Below are 16,526 nucleotides of genomic sequence, written 5' to 3'. Positions count from 1 at the left end.
GATACCATTTTAAATCGCTATATCTTCAACTTGGTCACGAAAGAAAACTATAACGATAAACCTACTTATTACAACCTCTCATTTGCTCTTCACACACTTCGAATTGTTATATTAAAGAACAACATACGCTCGATAGGTATACCAAAACTTGGATGTGGTCTCGATCGACTTTCGGAAAGTGTTTTACGACCAATTTTTGAAGTTTTTCGGATGTCCCTGTAACAATTTATCTATATAATTACAGCAAAGACACCAATTGATGCCGTGAAGCGGCCCACTAACCGTTTTATGCGCATTCTCAAGTACTAAAGAGCCAAAAACCTTGCTAGAAGTTAGAACTACCCGGATAATGTAAAATGCGCACTTGGTTTACCTCAAACGCTCCCAACAACAACTAGTCTTAGACAAAGCAAAGTGCATCCATAGCCTCCACTTATGTTGCCAATGATGCTGAGAAGCCAAAAATTAGGGTAGTTTAAGCCTGTATTGGAGAAATGTTTTTTTTTCAGAAAAATGTCAAAAATTGATAACACGATTGATAACCCCCCAAAATGGCTAAGTTATAACCCCGAAAAAGGCCTACAGATGCCCGAAAAAATCTTTCTGGACACCAGCCGATACAGACTAGGCCTCAGGTGCCATAGCAACAAGTCTAAACCGAACTCGTTGGAAATACCACAAACCTACAATCACGTGAAATGCTTACAAAAAAGAGCCAAAATTTACAACAAAAGTAATTACACGGCCCAAAATACGCAAACTGGACCCATAACAGAATAAATTTTAATAAAAAGATTATTATCTCTAAAGGATTGACAATTAAAATTGTTCAAAAATAACTCCCAAGAATAAGAAACATGGCTCCGTTGTGCAGGTGTACTTTTCACCAACAGTGAAGGAAAAAGACATAACTTCCCATAGCCCCAGATATTGCAGCAAACGGATCAAAACCTTGCATAGCGATACCTTCACATGCGACCAACAGTTTCTGCGATAAATTACTGACGTACAGAAAATTTTTTTGCCGTATGCAACCTTAAACTGCAAAGTTCAATTTTCACAAACTTCATGAAATACCCAAAAATGACAAAAAGTATGTACAAGTAGAAAATTCCATAAATCAACTTCGACAAGTAACGTCTCCTAAACAATCCTATAATGGAGAGTACAAGAATCCGCCTAATTTTAGAAGCAGACACCAGTAAAAACAATCGATTGAATGCTTCACACATTTGTCTGAATGAAATCTCAATTAGCCATTTAAAACTTCTAAGACGGCCTGTTTGTTAACCACACCACCAATTGCTCTAAAAATCAGCTCACGGCGTCTCAATATCATGACAATGAAAATGTTAGGGCCCAAAAATTGCTATCAACAGTAGAAATTGAATAACTACACGAGTAATGTGCAACAAAAGACGGAAATTGGAAAAAAAATCATATTTAATGAAATTCTAAGACGGCCTATTTTACAACGAACAGCGTAAAATGCATAAAAATTACACTACTGTAACGACTGTTTCAATGCTGTTCAAACTACGCAACCGAAATTAGAGACTACACACCTAATTTATATCCTTTTTGAAAAAAAGAACAGAATGGTGATTAAATTTAATCATTTTATCTCACTTTCACTGAAGTGGAATCTATATAAAAAAACGAGATTAACTACCTCGCAACTCAACTTCTAACAACAATTCAGGCAATACAATTTACAAATCGCTGCTAACACAATTAACAACTGTTTAAAATAAAGCAAACAAAACAGACGAACAATTAACACGAAATCTCATTTAATTCATCAATCACGCATTGCGGCCATCGTTGTTTCTCATCAACAGTTAAATCTTCCACCTTGGATACTTCACGCGGCTCATCTGCCACAGCAGCAGATCTGTTCATGTTATTCAATCGAAGAAACTTAACACCTTTCACTTGCCTTTTTTCCGCTAAACTTTTCTTCATATCATAACCAACACGCAACAAAACCCTGCAATGTGTAGTTATATTACTTTCCGAATAACGGTCAAGTAATTCTTGTCTCGCATCACTACATTTCTTATCAGCGTCTCGGTAGTCGAGAACAACAAGAAAACGGACAACTTTAGAAAAATCGTGAAATTTCAATTCTGGTGGCAATAAATTTCGATCGCGGCCCATACCGAAATGATTTACTATTCTCCTGCCCCGATCTTCAACACTGATATCAATTGCCTCATATCCAGTTAATAGAGACCACACTGGTTGGTTGTCGACAAAGAGTGGTTCAGTGTAGACGCAATGAACTGCAAAAGCAGGTTGGATTACTAAGTCACCCGGCAGCCCAATGTGAAAAAATAACTGCTCTTCCAAAATCGTCCCTGCCTTCCGATTCCGCACAACCAATTGGGGATCAGCACACAGCATATGCGTCACTAATTCACATGAGTCCAGCTTATAAAGGTTCCTTGATGCGCCTCGAGAATTGGCTATAATCCAAAGCTTTGAACCAGTTATTAGTGCAGCTACAGATTCGCCGCCCCCCCATTCTATGTGAGGTGCCGTGAACCAAGAACCAGACGCGGCCATACATCCCAGACTCGTTATTTGAACAGAGGGTTGTCCCTTTACTTCAACCTTCTCACAGGGCAATTCAAACGTTACTGTTTCCGAGCTTTCGAAACCGCTTTTACCAAACGTTTCAACCACATTAAAAGCTTCTTCATCTTTTACAAATTGATGAGCATCAACCAACCCATTATTCAAAAGATTAAAAACTTCATCAGTCCAACAAAAGAACTTTTTGCAATTGTCTCCTCGTAACGCAAACGCTTCTTCTGGGAACTTCGCTCTAAATTGTCATTCGTTTAATACAGGCAAAGGTCTTAAACCTAAGGCCTCTAAACCACCATTCCGTGCTAACTCAAACACCTTTTGCACTTTCCCACAATCCATCTGAAAGAGAGCAGTAAATTGTCAAGATGATTGGCAACTATAACCTTTTCATAACTAGGCAGCACAGGCGACTCTTTGATAAGTCTGCCCTAGAAGCATGAACCACAAAATCGGCTCTACCAAAACTTCTGTCCTTTTATCAGACGTATGCAAATAGCATTAGCCGTACAATTGGGTCCAGTTACTGTAAATTGAAACTATATTACACCATTAGCCCTCAGAAAACAACTATCACAACTTAATTGTCAAAAACATTACTCAACCGCTTGATTTAAAGACATGTGTCTAAGTCAATCAAAATAATTTACTAATTAATAATCAAATAACTAACACTAAAAATCACAGAATATCGCACTAAAACCAGAGTTGAGTTCGCATAAATGTATAGCACTTGACTAGAATGATACTTAACGGACCTAAGTTAAAAGAAACCTTTTTCCCGATTACAATATCTGATCCTGATAATTGCATACTGCTTACCTCCTGTAAATGAAATTTCGGAATGGATTTCTGATATTTAGAGCAAAGTATTCAATTACACGGAAAAACCAAGCCTGGAATCTTGCATTAAAAGCCAACACTCCAACTACGCACACATATCGACAAGATAATCAGCATCCAGTACAGAAAAGTGGCATTCGACTGAATTTCCAACTTTTCCTCTACTGGCTGACATTGCGGAATGATTGTTTAGACCCACACATCGAATTTGTGGAAGTATGTGCCATTTTTCAACAAGATAAAACTGAGTCGAAAACAGTTATGTTGAAACACATAGCTGTGACCTAGAAAACTCAAAGAAAAATTACTCCTTGAAAGTTTCGCATTGAAACATCAACATCAACAAAATTTGAAATCAACTTATGAAATTCGAGTGAAAGTATTTACCAAAATGAATAACAACTCAGTATGGTAAGGTCAACTATTAAAGCAAATAACAACAGAAAAAAACAGGGGACCTCTATCAAACACAACTTGGTTTGGATTTCAACTTACAGTACACTTTACTTTATTACAATGAAAACACTAATTTGCTTATTTCTTTCTCTTTTCTTCTTAGTTTCTGACATTATTAATAAGAGACCCCAACTAAATATGAAGCGCTTACTAAAGGAATTCTTTTTTACAAAGAATCACAGATTCTACTAGCAGACAAGTTCGTTAACGTCGAATTCCTAGTCCCTTTCCCGCAATATGATTTCGTTATGAACAACAAATTGAAGATATGCTCGAAAAACTAGCAACTATGTGGACAGAACCGTCAATTATGTGCCCAGTTAAATTCTCAGAGCCAATTTTGGATGCCAAGTTTGGATGCTCTTAAAATTTACAAATGAGACAAAATCAGCAGAAGTGAAACGACGTATGCGCAACATTACCGCAAAATTTCTAAGCCCTGAAGAAGAAAACGGTCAAAGAAGCAGACAAAAACGTGCAGCACCAGTAGCAGCAGCCTCCGCAGTTGCTGGAATAGCACTCTTTGGATCCCTCGGAGTCTCAATGGCAAGTTCAGAAGGATGCGGAATAACCGGATTGTTTGGAAAATGCCAAATTATGGAAGCAAAAATACAGATAACATTGCACGACTTAACGAATACGCATCAGTTCTTACTGATTATGTACTCGAAGTTGAGTCAGCGAGCAAAGAAAAATTCTTTCTTATCTCAAAAGAAATTGCTAAAGTTTCGGAAATCTAACAGGAAATGCAAGATAATCAAAATAAAAACTGGAAAGTAGTACAAGATCAATTTGACATTTTCGAGAAAAATTTTCACATATTACGAGATTGTTCACATATGCTCTTTTCAAATCAGCAACTAAACTTCCACTTTGACACCGTAGCTTCATTGTTATCAATTTTATATGCAGACATCAAGAGTTATCGTTCAGCTTTATATGCCTATAGTATAAATTTGTTAAATTCCTTACCCATTTTGTTAGATAAACGATTATTAATGTCTTTAGTACCCCGCAAATCATTATTAGCAGTCCTAGATTCAGTTCATGATAGCCAAAAACATTAAACTGATCGTTTGTAACTGGCAATACCCATGTCATACTATGATGCCAAACTCGTCTACTAAATTGCCACCGTCGAACAAGGGTTGCTTTTAACTTTAGCAATGCCTCTAGCATCCCGCCAAAGCTTCATTTCACGTTTATAGTGCGCACGTCATTTCGAAGCGCCAACAGGATCCTAAAGAAGCCCTTCAGTGGATCATCGAATGTCCATACCTGGCAATTTCGCAGGATTCCATGGAAACAACAACGCTGACACAACAACTCGATAATTGTCTAGGATCTTCAACTTATCGTATTTGTAATGAAACAATGGAGACACATCTAGCACAATCATTTTGCCTAGCGACACCATATTTCCACACGCCAGTCGTCGCACTATCAGTATGCCAAACAGAAAAAGTTTTGCTCCAAACGCCTGAAACTGCTAGAAATCTCGGTTACGGGATTTGGCTAATCATGAGTGCAAAACCATTTACGTGGAGAGAATACAATTTGAACCATGCCTCGCTGCCGACAAGCGAAGAGAAAGAAGGATGCCGTCTTTGTATAATAACTCTCCAATGTGGAATTCAGTTGATCAGCAAAAACATTAAAATTCGACAGGATCTCTTCAGTTGCCAAACAATTCCAGCCACTCGAATAGATGTTAAACTTGCTGACCCTCTTCAACATTTGATTTCATCGCTACCTGAAATTGAGATACTTCCTTACTTTACGTCGAAAACAGATGCTAATATTGAATTGTTCCAACAATTGAGAGTAGAAATGATCAGTACAACTGATACTCTTAAACAAGCCGATTTAGACAAAATAGCAGCCCATTTGGTCCACAAAATGCAACTCCTGAAGCCGTCCCTTGTCGATAAGTTAGAATCTTATGTTCAAAAAAAGCTCTCCCTTACTCTGACATTTACAGTCTTCATTGGAAACCTTCTACTTCACATTCTAGTAATGTATCTTCATCATAAGATCAAATTTTTCCAACGAATAACACCTAATTTTATGAAATTCTCCGATGGAAAAATAACCCTCAAACCAGTAGTTTCGGTCGCAAATAGTGAGTTGACAAAGATACAGTCCCTTGACCACAAAATGAAAAATTTGATGACTATCGTTGGAGAGACAAACATTGATAACAATATAGATGCACGACTACTAAAAATGGAGGAAGACAATCAATACCTTGACAATGAAATATGCTCTCTTAAAACAATGACCGATCACAAAACTGAAAAATCTGCAACTAAACAAAAGCCCCATTTGCCGATTAGACGATCAAAATCGACCATTTTCATGCGCTCCAACCGAGTGAATCCCGAATTTCTTCAACAACTTAATAACGACTCTATGGAAACTGACGAAATAGCGACAGAAACTTAAGGGTGGCTCCTTATTAATATCTTCACATGCACAATCTGTTTACAAATTTCTGTCTAAATTTTTCTGAAACATGGGTAGTGTAACGTACTAAAGTACGTTTTATATAGTAATGGATATATCTTTTCCCCAATTTCACTGATCGCCTTATTTAGTGCTATATTTGCTATAATCTCAAGGCCATATATTTTTCTACCTTATTAAGAAGAGAAAGCGTATATTTACTTTATTAATATCCTGTAAATTTTCTCAAGTATATTTATTATAAAAACCATTTAATTATCTTTTGTTATTTGATTTACCAATAACAGTGGAATTTGTGATAGTGCTAACCTGTATTTATATTCACAATGTACACTTTTCTATGTTCATCTTATTTGCCCGGAACGTGCCAGCACGCGCCAAAATTCTATTTATCTGGAGTTAATCTTGATGTATTTGTATAAGTGATTACTCAAATGTAAATACGGCCCTCAGGTCTTAAAAAGTATTAACCAAAGCGACTCAACCAAAATTGTCAAGTTGAAATTCAGCAGTCAAGTAATTCAGTCTTAGATTGAAACCTTTTCCTTTAGTGACAAAACCTATAGCTGTCGGCCCTCCACCGAAGCAAAACTAAAACCGCTCAAGCCCTGAACAATTAATCACGCGAAAAGAATAATTTAAGCAACAAAAGCTATGCTACTAAGTTGTAAAGTAAATTAGCGAGAAACATTACTTTGACAAACTTAACACAATAATATAGCAGGAAAAAGGTATATTACAACTTCGCTGAAAACAGCAAAGTTTCATTAAAATGTTTCCAACACAAATTAAGAAGCACGTGAGCGACACCCAAACGCACTGTAAAACACATAAAACGTGAGCAAGCACGAAAATTTACGAAAAAACGGGTGATTATTTAATTTTAATAAAAATGTGCTATCAAACCTGTGATTGTTTGGACTTAAAAACCATAACCCTGTCAAAAACTCTTAATTTAATTTTAAACATGATACAAATTATTCTGAAATTCGAAAAACGGAAGAGAAAAAAATTTAAAAACCGAAAATTTAAGCAAAAAAATTATTTGCGTTTTATGCCTATTTCCGTATGTTAAAACAACTTAAACCGATATTGAGGATGTCAACAGGCCACGAAAGCAAACATAGAAGCTCATTTGAACCACTTTTGTAACTCCAGTTACTGAAAAAAAGAAAAAGAGAAAAGCCGTTGAAAAAGCGTCTAAAACGGCAAAATCAAAAAATAGCTCAAGATTGCATATAAAACAATCATATAATGGTCTGATTGAAACGGTCAAAAAGACTCCCAATCGTACAGTAAATTGTTAAGATGGCTAAGAAAAGCTGCTTCGAGAAAGCCTCACGTGGTCAAATTTATTTGCTCGCTTAGCAAACATTTTTTCACTCAAAAACGGAATATGAAAAAAAATCACTCCCTCTGCTCTTCAATTTGTTCAGCCGTTTGACCCAAACGCTTGATTTTCACTGACTTTTGCATCCTGTTTTAAATACACTCCAAAAATTATCGATCAAAAAGACGCTCCACCAATACTCCTCTTCGAGTTGAAAACATACCCGGCAGATTGCCGGAAAATAGCCGCCGTTGATTCCAATAAGCATGATTAGGATTGAAATAACAGAAGATATTGGAAAAAAAAGATTTTTGTGCAAAAACATTTTTTTTAAGTCCGATTTATTTTGATGGCATTTCGTGGTTGTACTTCTGTTTTAGAGAGAGGCTACAGGGGCTACTATCAATACCAATAAGCATTAGAGATGGTAACTAAGACTTATAGGAACGACGTTCAATTAGCGGGCATCTAAAATTGGGCTTTATGGGTTTATCCCGTTTCTACTTCTGACTTCAATTTTTTATACTGACTTTGTTCATTTTGAATTGCTTTGCTGAGCAACTGATGCTCAAAATCACTTTTAGCAGAATGAGAGAAGAAAGAAACTAGCCTAGATGTCACCTTTGACTTAAAGATGTCACCTGCAAAAAATGCAAACGAAGATCTTTTTGTTTTTAGTGATCAGTTCAATATTTAATTGACTGGGGGGACATCGTTTTCGTGCATAAATTTTCGTGCAAATTTTTCGTTTTTGCCTGTATTTGTCGTTCTTTTTGTAGCAGTATAACATATCCTGGATAATGAAAGGCCTCAGTCGCTCTCTATTGAGATATAAAATACACTCTCAATGATTTCATTTGATCCGTAATGTTTCCAATCAGTTCAAATTTAAAACTGTTTTACAAAAAGCAATGTTTTAAGAAACTTTTGCCGCTTTTGCTCATTTCTAGTCGACTTGTTGCCAAGTCGCATTGAGGAAAAGTCCCAATTTTGTTCCAAAAAGTACCGGTTAATCTTCTCAGTATAAATTTTATCTGATGCCATTTTGATTTTGTTATTAGTGGTTTTCAAAAAATGGACAAGGAGTTTTGGTCGTAATTAATATTTGTAAGCATTTGATTTTTATTGCCGTCTCTGGTAGTCATATTATGGTTGCCACAGGTGTCATGGGCCCTCTAGAGTAGATTGTTTTATTCTTTTAGTAGTTTGTTGAACGATATGTTGATATGTTAATTTTTTTATCTCTTCCTTAATTGGTAGACAAACATACCCAGCAGATTGCCGGAAAATAGCCGCCGTTGATTCCAATAAGCATGATTGGGATTGAAATAACAGAAGATATTGAAAAAAAAGATTTTTGTGCAAAAACATTTTTTTTAAGTCCGATTTATTTTGATGGCATTTCGTGGTTGTACTTCTGTTTTAGAGAGAGGCTACAGGGGCTACTATCAATACCAATAAGCATTAGAGATGGTAACTAAGACTTATAGGAACGACGTTCAATTAGCGGGCATCTAAAATTGGGCTTTATGGGTTTATCCCGTTTCTACTTCTGACTTCAATTTTTTATACGGACTCTGCTCATTTTGAATTGCTTTGCTGAGCAACTGATGTTCAAATTCACTTTTAGCAGAATGAGAGAAGAGAGAAACTAGCCTAGAGAAGTCAAAAAGATTTCACGCAAAATGTTGAAAAGGCGGCAAAATGAGGTAAAGCGAAACATTTTTTTATTCGACGAAGTAAAACATAGCCGGCAGATTGCCGGAATAGCTGCGAAATAGACTTGCGTGCCGTAAAATACAGATGGAAAAAGATACAGAAGTGAGTTGATAATAGTTATCGCCGCCGCCTATAAAACTTACAAGTTTATTTCAAAGGTTGTTTTTGGGTGCAAAAAAATTCTCCCTGTCGCGTCTCGAACCGGCGATCTCCGGATTAACAGCCAGTCTCCATAACCACTCGGCTGTCAGACCATACAATCTGTTTTCTTACAATCAACTTTGTTTTAAGAACAGCTTCTGTTTCTGAATAACCGCAATTTAGGTCACACAGAAAGCGTGAAATCAAGCGCGAAAAAGCCATTTAAGCAGTGACGAGACAGAATGTTCTAGAACAAATGTAAAACGAAAATGAAGCGTCAGACGACGAAAGAAAAAAAAACCAAGAGCACCGCAATATAGCTACGCTCAGCTTACAGCTTCGCAGCTATAAAAAAAAAAATAGGAGCGCTATAATAGCCGGCTGAGAAGATGAGGGCGGCTATTAAAAAGAAAGCACCAATACTATCCAATTCTTGGATTGTAAAAAACCAAGAGCGCCACAATAGGGCTCCACTTGACTTACAGCTTTGCAGCTATATAACACGTTAACTGACTCGGATTTTTACAGAGTTAAGGGGAGTATTGGTATTGAAATACAAATCTCCCCTTTACTTGATAATAAACAGGGATTCAAAACCAAAGAAAAGACTTTTTCACGTGTTTATCACGTCCACGGCCAATAGTAGGAACCTAAAACCCGTTCAAAGCACTCTGGGCTAACTCAAGCACGCAAAGATATTTAGCATGATAATACATACCTAGTAAAATCTTCGATTTCGGCCAAGAGATCTTCCTGCTGAGTGCGGAGAGAATCCTTCACCACTAAAGCTTCCATCAATTGCACATTCGTATCTGCAACACACACGCAGCTTTACAAATATTGCACAATTTTATTACTTGCTATCCAGCTTCATTTCCTGTTATCGATTAATCAATGCTTCCTTTTATCGGTTTCAATGCTATGATAACGACATTGAAAATCAGCATAATTTCGCACTATTATCATGCATTACACAATTTCCCACAGTGAGAATACAATGTAATGAATTCGTGCGTACTAGCTATGGCATCTGTAAATTTCTGCTTGAGGGATTCCAACTTGGACTGTTCGACGGAGAAGAGGGACTGTCGGAAGCTCTCGTCAAACGTCACACTCTTCACTGACTCACTGTCCGATGACTCAAAAAGCACCTGAAACACAGTCAAGGCTTTGCGCAAAATTTTCGAAACTCTTCACTGTCACCACGTTGTTTAGAAGAAAATAAATATTCAAAAGAAGAGAAACATTTCACAGTTCGCAGCTATTTTTAATAGTAAAGTTGATTATCAAACAATAGTGCAACAATAGGCTGACGGCGGCTATTAACAGAACGTAAAAATGTTATTTAAAGCTACTGTAACGAGTTGTCTTGCCTCCTTGTAACTGAACCTGAAACCCTACATGCTACCAAGAAATTGCACGAGAAAAAAATACAATAATTCGAGTCAATTTATCTGTCGGAGCACAGGCCAACTGCAACCCATCAATGTTTGCTTTATAAAAATTCCAAATTATTTGAGTAATTTCTATTTCCCTTTTTGAAGGAACTTAATAAGATGCCAACCTCATTGACGATTTCAGAAGACATATTGGCACTGCTTTCCAACTTGACCTGCATTTTGGCCATCGATTTGGCCTGGCTCAGGGCAAACTTGGCCTCAGTTTCCAGCTCCTGTTGCTTCTTCAGAAAACTTGCGGCCAGCTGAATGTTCAACTCTGTCTTTTCCTCCTCCGTCAACTCATCGTAATTTGGACACTTTTTGTCTTGGTTGTGCTTGCCACCTAAGAAAAATACGCCAATGAAATTGGGGATTTATGCTGTTTTTTTGTTAAGTTCCTATAAGAAGCATCCCGTAATACTTTCTTGAAATTCCATAGAAATATTTTAGAATCAACGCTGTAGTGGAGTACACACAGGAGTTAAATTGATTTTGATGTCCTGGTAGTTTACACAAAGCGAGAATCATCACAATTATTTAAGAAAGTGAAGGGAGCGCAAAAAATCAGTCGCTTATCAGAGTGGCGTCCCGGATACCTGTACAGGGATTCTTTATTGTTACGACCCCCACTTTAGTGGGGAGGGAGGAACTATATACTCAACTGGGTTTTTTTTTGTTCAGTCAATTTTGGCCGACCGATATATTCATCGTAGAGAATTGTGAGTGGTATCATTAAAAAAGCCCGTCCAGCGTAGAATACGGAATTTTTCGATTTTCGTGTTTTACAGGGAGTCCTCGAGGTTTAAAGTTTTGTGAACATTCGACTGTTTTTGTTCACATTTTCAGTAATTTTTGCTAAAATTTGGCACAATTTCGCTAATATAATTCAAAATAAGTTAAAATTTTCAACGGCAGAGTGTTGTTGTTACCGTTAGAGATAGAAAAGCGTTGCTGAATTGTTTGATTGAAGTTTTTTTTTGGCTAAAATTTTTGATAAAATTTTTAAAGTTCAAACTTTTTTCATCAAAAATGGCACAAAAAATGCTTTTTTGGTCCACTTTGTTAAAGTTTGCCAGAATTGGTGACCTAGAAACCATAACACAGACTCCCTAATCTCAAAAAAGCGCTAGTTGCAGTTAAGCGCCGTATGAAAGTCTTCTGGAATTAAAATTGCCCTTTTTTGCAGATTTAACTCGATAATTATACAAAACGCATCTTTTTTTTCAATATTTGAAGAATTCCACTCAACAATTGGTCTAATTCGCAAATACTTTGAACACTTGTTCGGTTTGCTGGGCGCGCGAAAAAATCAGTGAAAGGTTCGATAACATCATGGACTCTTAGAATCAGAGACTTTTTGGTTTTTATTTTGATGCTGCCTATTTTCAAAATATTTTGCTTTTGTTTTTTTAATGTTAATTACTGAAAATAATTTTTTTACACGGCTACGTTAATGAGAGTTCCAGTTTACGTAAATTTGAGGCCGAATGTAGATACAATCTGTTTTCAGAGAACCAAAGGCTTTTTATGGCTTTGAGAAAGAGTTTTAGTAAAATTTAACTGAATTGATGTCTTTTGCCTTCAATTGCTATTCTTTTGGCAGTCTGGTTTTTAAGTTTAACCACACAACGATCTAAATTTCTTCCTCAAGAAGTGAAAGTGAACCTTTTCAATTCATTCGATTGTTACCTAATGTCTGTTATGTTATTGAATGTATTTGCTTTAAGGAAATGTCTGAGTTTTTGAACTTGTCGACTTTTTTATATTATTTTAATCAACAATCTGCTTATTCTCAGCAAGTACAGGTCAACCTTTCCTCCTTATAGAATAAAAACCAATTTTCTGGCCGATTGGTTTAACAAAAGGTTTTCTTGCTTTTGGTACTACGAGTTTTCATACAAAATTTTCTGATATTTGTGCATAATTGCCCATTTTTGCTATTGTTTTTGTTTCTTTTTTAAATAGTCATATTATTTAACAATATAACAAAAAACTTTACAACATTTGAAACTGAACAAAATTTTTGTTTCATAACATATGGTTTGAGGGGCTGCGACACCGTTCTCTTGCAGAAATTGGTAGTTTTTTTATTTTTGCCCTTTATTTGTTGTTAATTTTTGTTGTCATATACCAAATATTGTGTAATTAAAGGTCTCAGTGGCCAACCATAGATAAACCATTGAACTTAAATAACTGATATCAGTATATAACTAATGGTTGTTTTGACTTTCGAATTAAATTTCTAAAAAAAACTAGTATTAGTATTCTTCAACTTATCTTTTTTTGTTCGGGTTTGCGTTTTTTTTTCGTATTTTACAATGATGTATCAATTTCGTAAATTAGCCTCATTATTTAGAGCACTTTTTGATTTTTTGTTGAATCAAATAATAATTTTTCTGTTATTTAAAGTTTTAAATGATGTCTTCAGGGCTTAGACAATTTGTTTCAGAAGAACTTTGTAAAGTTTAGATAATTTTCAGTTTTCGTGGTTCTTTTTGTTGTCATTTTATGATAATCGTTTTGCAAAAAAATGCTATGATGATCAAAGGAGACGCAAATGAAGATGTTATTCTCGCGGTTATAATCTTATAAATTTAATGGCTTCAAAACTGTGGTTTCGTAAAGTGGTTTGTGAAACTTATTAGTCCAGCTTGTATTTAATGTTATTTTATAGTCTCATTAATAACAGTCGCAATTAGTTTTCCGAGTAATTGCAAGACAAACTGTGAACTCTTTTAGTCGAAAGCTTTTGATGGCTATGAATTTTGAAAATTTTTGTTTTTAATAAAAAGAGATAGATTTTTGAGATCTGCCAATTTTTTCTTCTGTTAAATTGTAGCTAAGAATCTCTATATACAAATCACATCATTAATCTTTTGAAATACAAATTGCTCTCCATAACGGTTTCATTTTCCTGAAATGCTCTTTCTTCTTGGAACAACCAGTTTTCATAAAACCAATTTTCGTGATTTTTGCAAATTTGCCCCTTTTTGCAGGTTTTTGTTTTCTTTCCAAAGTATCACAATAATGGGCGTCATTTGACTTAAAGATGTCGTCACCTGCAAAAAATGCAAACGAAGATCTTTTTGTTTTTAGTGATCAGCTCAATATTTAATAGACTGGGGGGACATCGTTTTCGTGCATAATTTTTCGTGCGAATTTTTCGTTTTTGCCTGTATTTGTCGTTCTTTTTGTAGCCGTATAACATATCCTGGATAATGAAAGGCCTCAGTCGCTCTCTATTGAGGTATAAAATAATCTCTCAATGATTTCATTTGATCCGTTATGTTTCTAATCAGTTCAAATTTAACACTGTTTTACAAAAAGCAATGTTTTAATAAACTTTTGCTCATTTCTAGTCGACTTGTTGCCAAGTTGCATTGAGGAAAAGTCCCAATTTTGTTCCAAAAAGTACCGGTTAATCTTCTCAGTATAAATTTTATCTGATGCCATTTTAATTTGGTTATTAGTGGTTTTCAAAAAATGGACAAGGAGTTTTGGTCGTAATTAATATTTGTAAGTATTTGATTTTTATTGCCGTCTTTTCTGGTAGTCATATTATGGTTGCCACGGGTGTCATGGGCCCTCTAGAGTAGATTGTTTTATTCTTTTAGTAGTTTGTTGAACGATATGTTGATATGTTAACTTTTTTATCTCTTCCTTAATTGGTAGACAATAAAGTGAAAAATGTAGATGAACGGGGTCGGAACTTAATGTGCGAACGCACATTACCGAGCCTCCTTGTTCGTTTTAAAACGAATGGGGAATAATATATTGGAATATAAAAGATGAACACTGAGCGGTTAACAGACAAAACAGTCCCAAGAAAGCAGACAAAACAGTCCGGGACAAAACGGTCCCGAATGGCAAAATATTCCCAGACAAAACAGTCCCAGACGAAATAGACCCAACTAAACATTATGTTTACATTTGTTTTGATATTCGGGACTATTTTGTCTGGGAATATTTTGCAATTTGGACCTATTTTGATGGGACTGTTTTGCCCGGACACGCACTGACCACCTTGAAAGTAATTGGAGAGCATGCGAGAAGTAGCAGTGACCACATTAGTGTATCGTTTATTGACAGGAGTCGTTGCCTTCCCAGAGGACTTCCCACTGTTCGACGTTCGGTTGGAGATCATGGGCAATGACTGACTTGTTGCAACTTGTGGTTCTCTAGTCTGAGATCTTCTGGAGTTGTAGCTTGTAGCACCACGGTGACGATCCGCGTCCTGGGTGTTCAAAACAACATCAACAATCAATTCAGTTGTGACTAGTTTTATATTGCTAAGTCTCATTATCAAACTATGCATCTTGGATTGCCGACGAATTCGCTTTAATTAATTTTTGATCAATGTTCGACAGGTAAGCTTAAATTTAAAAAAAATATGTTTTTCGAGAGTACATGACAACTATTAGTGTCAGAACAATTTTATTACTTAACAAGTTATGAGGTTATTATACAAAATCTGACGATGCTCACGCGGTCAAAAACACTTCATGTTCCAGAACAATTAAAATTATTAACCGCATGTTTGCTGAAAACAGAGAAAGAATCAAAAATATCAACGACAAGGCATTTGATAATACTCAATTTGCATGAGCAATTCAATCATTACCAAAAACCACGCATGCTCGACGTCTCAACGTCTTTTGACATGGCAACTATAGCACTAATTTGAGATAATTCGGACTAAAATCCTTTAACAATGAGTAAAATCAGCCGATGGCCATCCTATAAATTATAAGGCCTTTCTTTCTGTACTATTTATCATTCTACGTGAACTATCTCACGGCCAAAACTGACTGACGAGAATACACTTTGAGCATACACCCTAACCACCCACCCCTCCCCAAAACTGTGGTCGGAAAAATGAAAGATTTAGTTTTACGAAAGCTCCACCTATTTTGTACTAAAGTAACGGGGTGTGATAATGAACCACTTACAGAATATCTTTGTGCAGGTTGTTTCCGCTCATGGTGGTTGTTTGACGGAGACGAGCGTGCGTACGCATCCACTAAACTTCGCAGAGACTCGTTCAGCTCTGACTCGCTCACAGCTTCTTCCGCATTGTTAAAATTGTTCATCTAAATACACCACAACAAAAAATATCAAAAATCAATCGAGAAAATTTTAGACATCGAGACTGCGGCCCATATTCAAAACTATCAAATTAAAAAAACATACCCGGCAGATTGCCGGAAAATAGCCGCCGTTGATTCCAATAAGCATGATTGGGATTGAAATAACAGAAGATATTGAAAAAAAAAAGAATTTTGTACAAAAACATTTTTTTTAAGTCCGATTTATTTTGATGGCATTTCGTAGTTGAACATACTTCTGTTTCTTAGAGAGAGGCTACAGGGGCTACTATCAATAACAATAAGCATTAGAGATGGTAAATAAGACTTATAGGAACGACGTTCAAATAGCGGGCATCTAAAATTGGGCTTTATGGGTTTATCCCGTTTCTATTTCTGACTTCAATTTTTATACTGACTTTGTTCATTTTGAATTGCTTTGCTGAGCAGCTGATG

At 36.0% G+C, this 16,526-nt stretch overlaps 1 protein-coding gene across 2 annotated transcripts in view; it reads right to left on the bottom strand.

Moving 5' to 3' along the window:
• LOC142339620 (uncharacterized) overlaps positions 1 to 16,526 on the bottom strand; it is a 62,809-nt gene that overhangs the window by 13,431 nt on the left and 32,852 nt on the right. Inside the window, exons 5-9 of one of the 2 annotated variants that reach the window (XM_075389790.1) lie at positions 15,936 to 16,076; positions 15,007 to 15,220; positions 11,112 to 11,329; positions 10,566 to 10,698; positions 10,266 to 10,359 (exon numbers count right to left, since the gene is read on the bottom strand). In XM_075389790.1, the coding sequence (XP_075245905.1) occupies positions 10,266 to 10,359; positions 10,566 to 10,698; positions 11,112 to 11,329; positions 15,007 to 15,220; positions 15,936 to 16,076 (800 nt within the window). The remainder of the gene's footprint in view (positions 1 to 10,265; positions 10,360 to 10,565; positions 10,699 to 11,111; positions 11,330 to 15,006; positions 15,221 to 15,935; positions 16,077 to 16,526) is intronic. The other variant, XM_075389791.1, reaches the window with a different exon arrangement.

The sequence above is a fragment of the Convolutriloba macropyga genome, chromosome 5 (genome assembly GCF_964194025.1).
Source record: "Convolutriloba macropyga chromosome 5, txConMacr16.3, whole genome shotgun sequence".
NCBI classification, from domain to species: domain Eukaryota; kingdom Metazoa; phylum Xenacoelomorpha; order Acoela; family Convolutidae; genus Convolutriloba; species Convolutriloba macropyga.
Note: the sequence above shows the minus strand (reverse complement) of the source record. Positions and strands in the feature narration are given on the sequence as shown.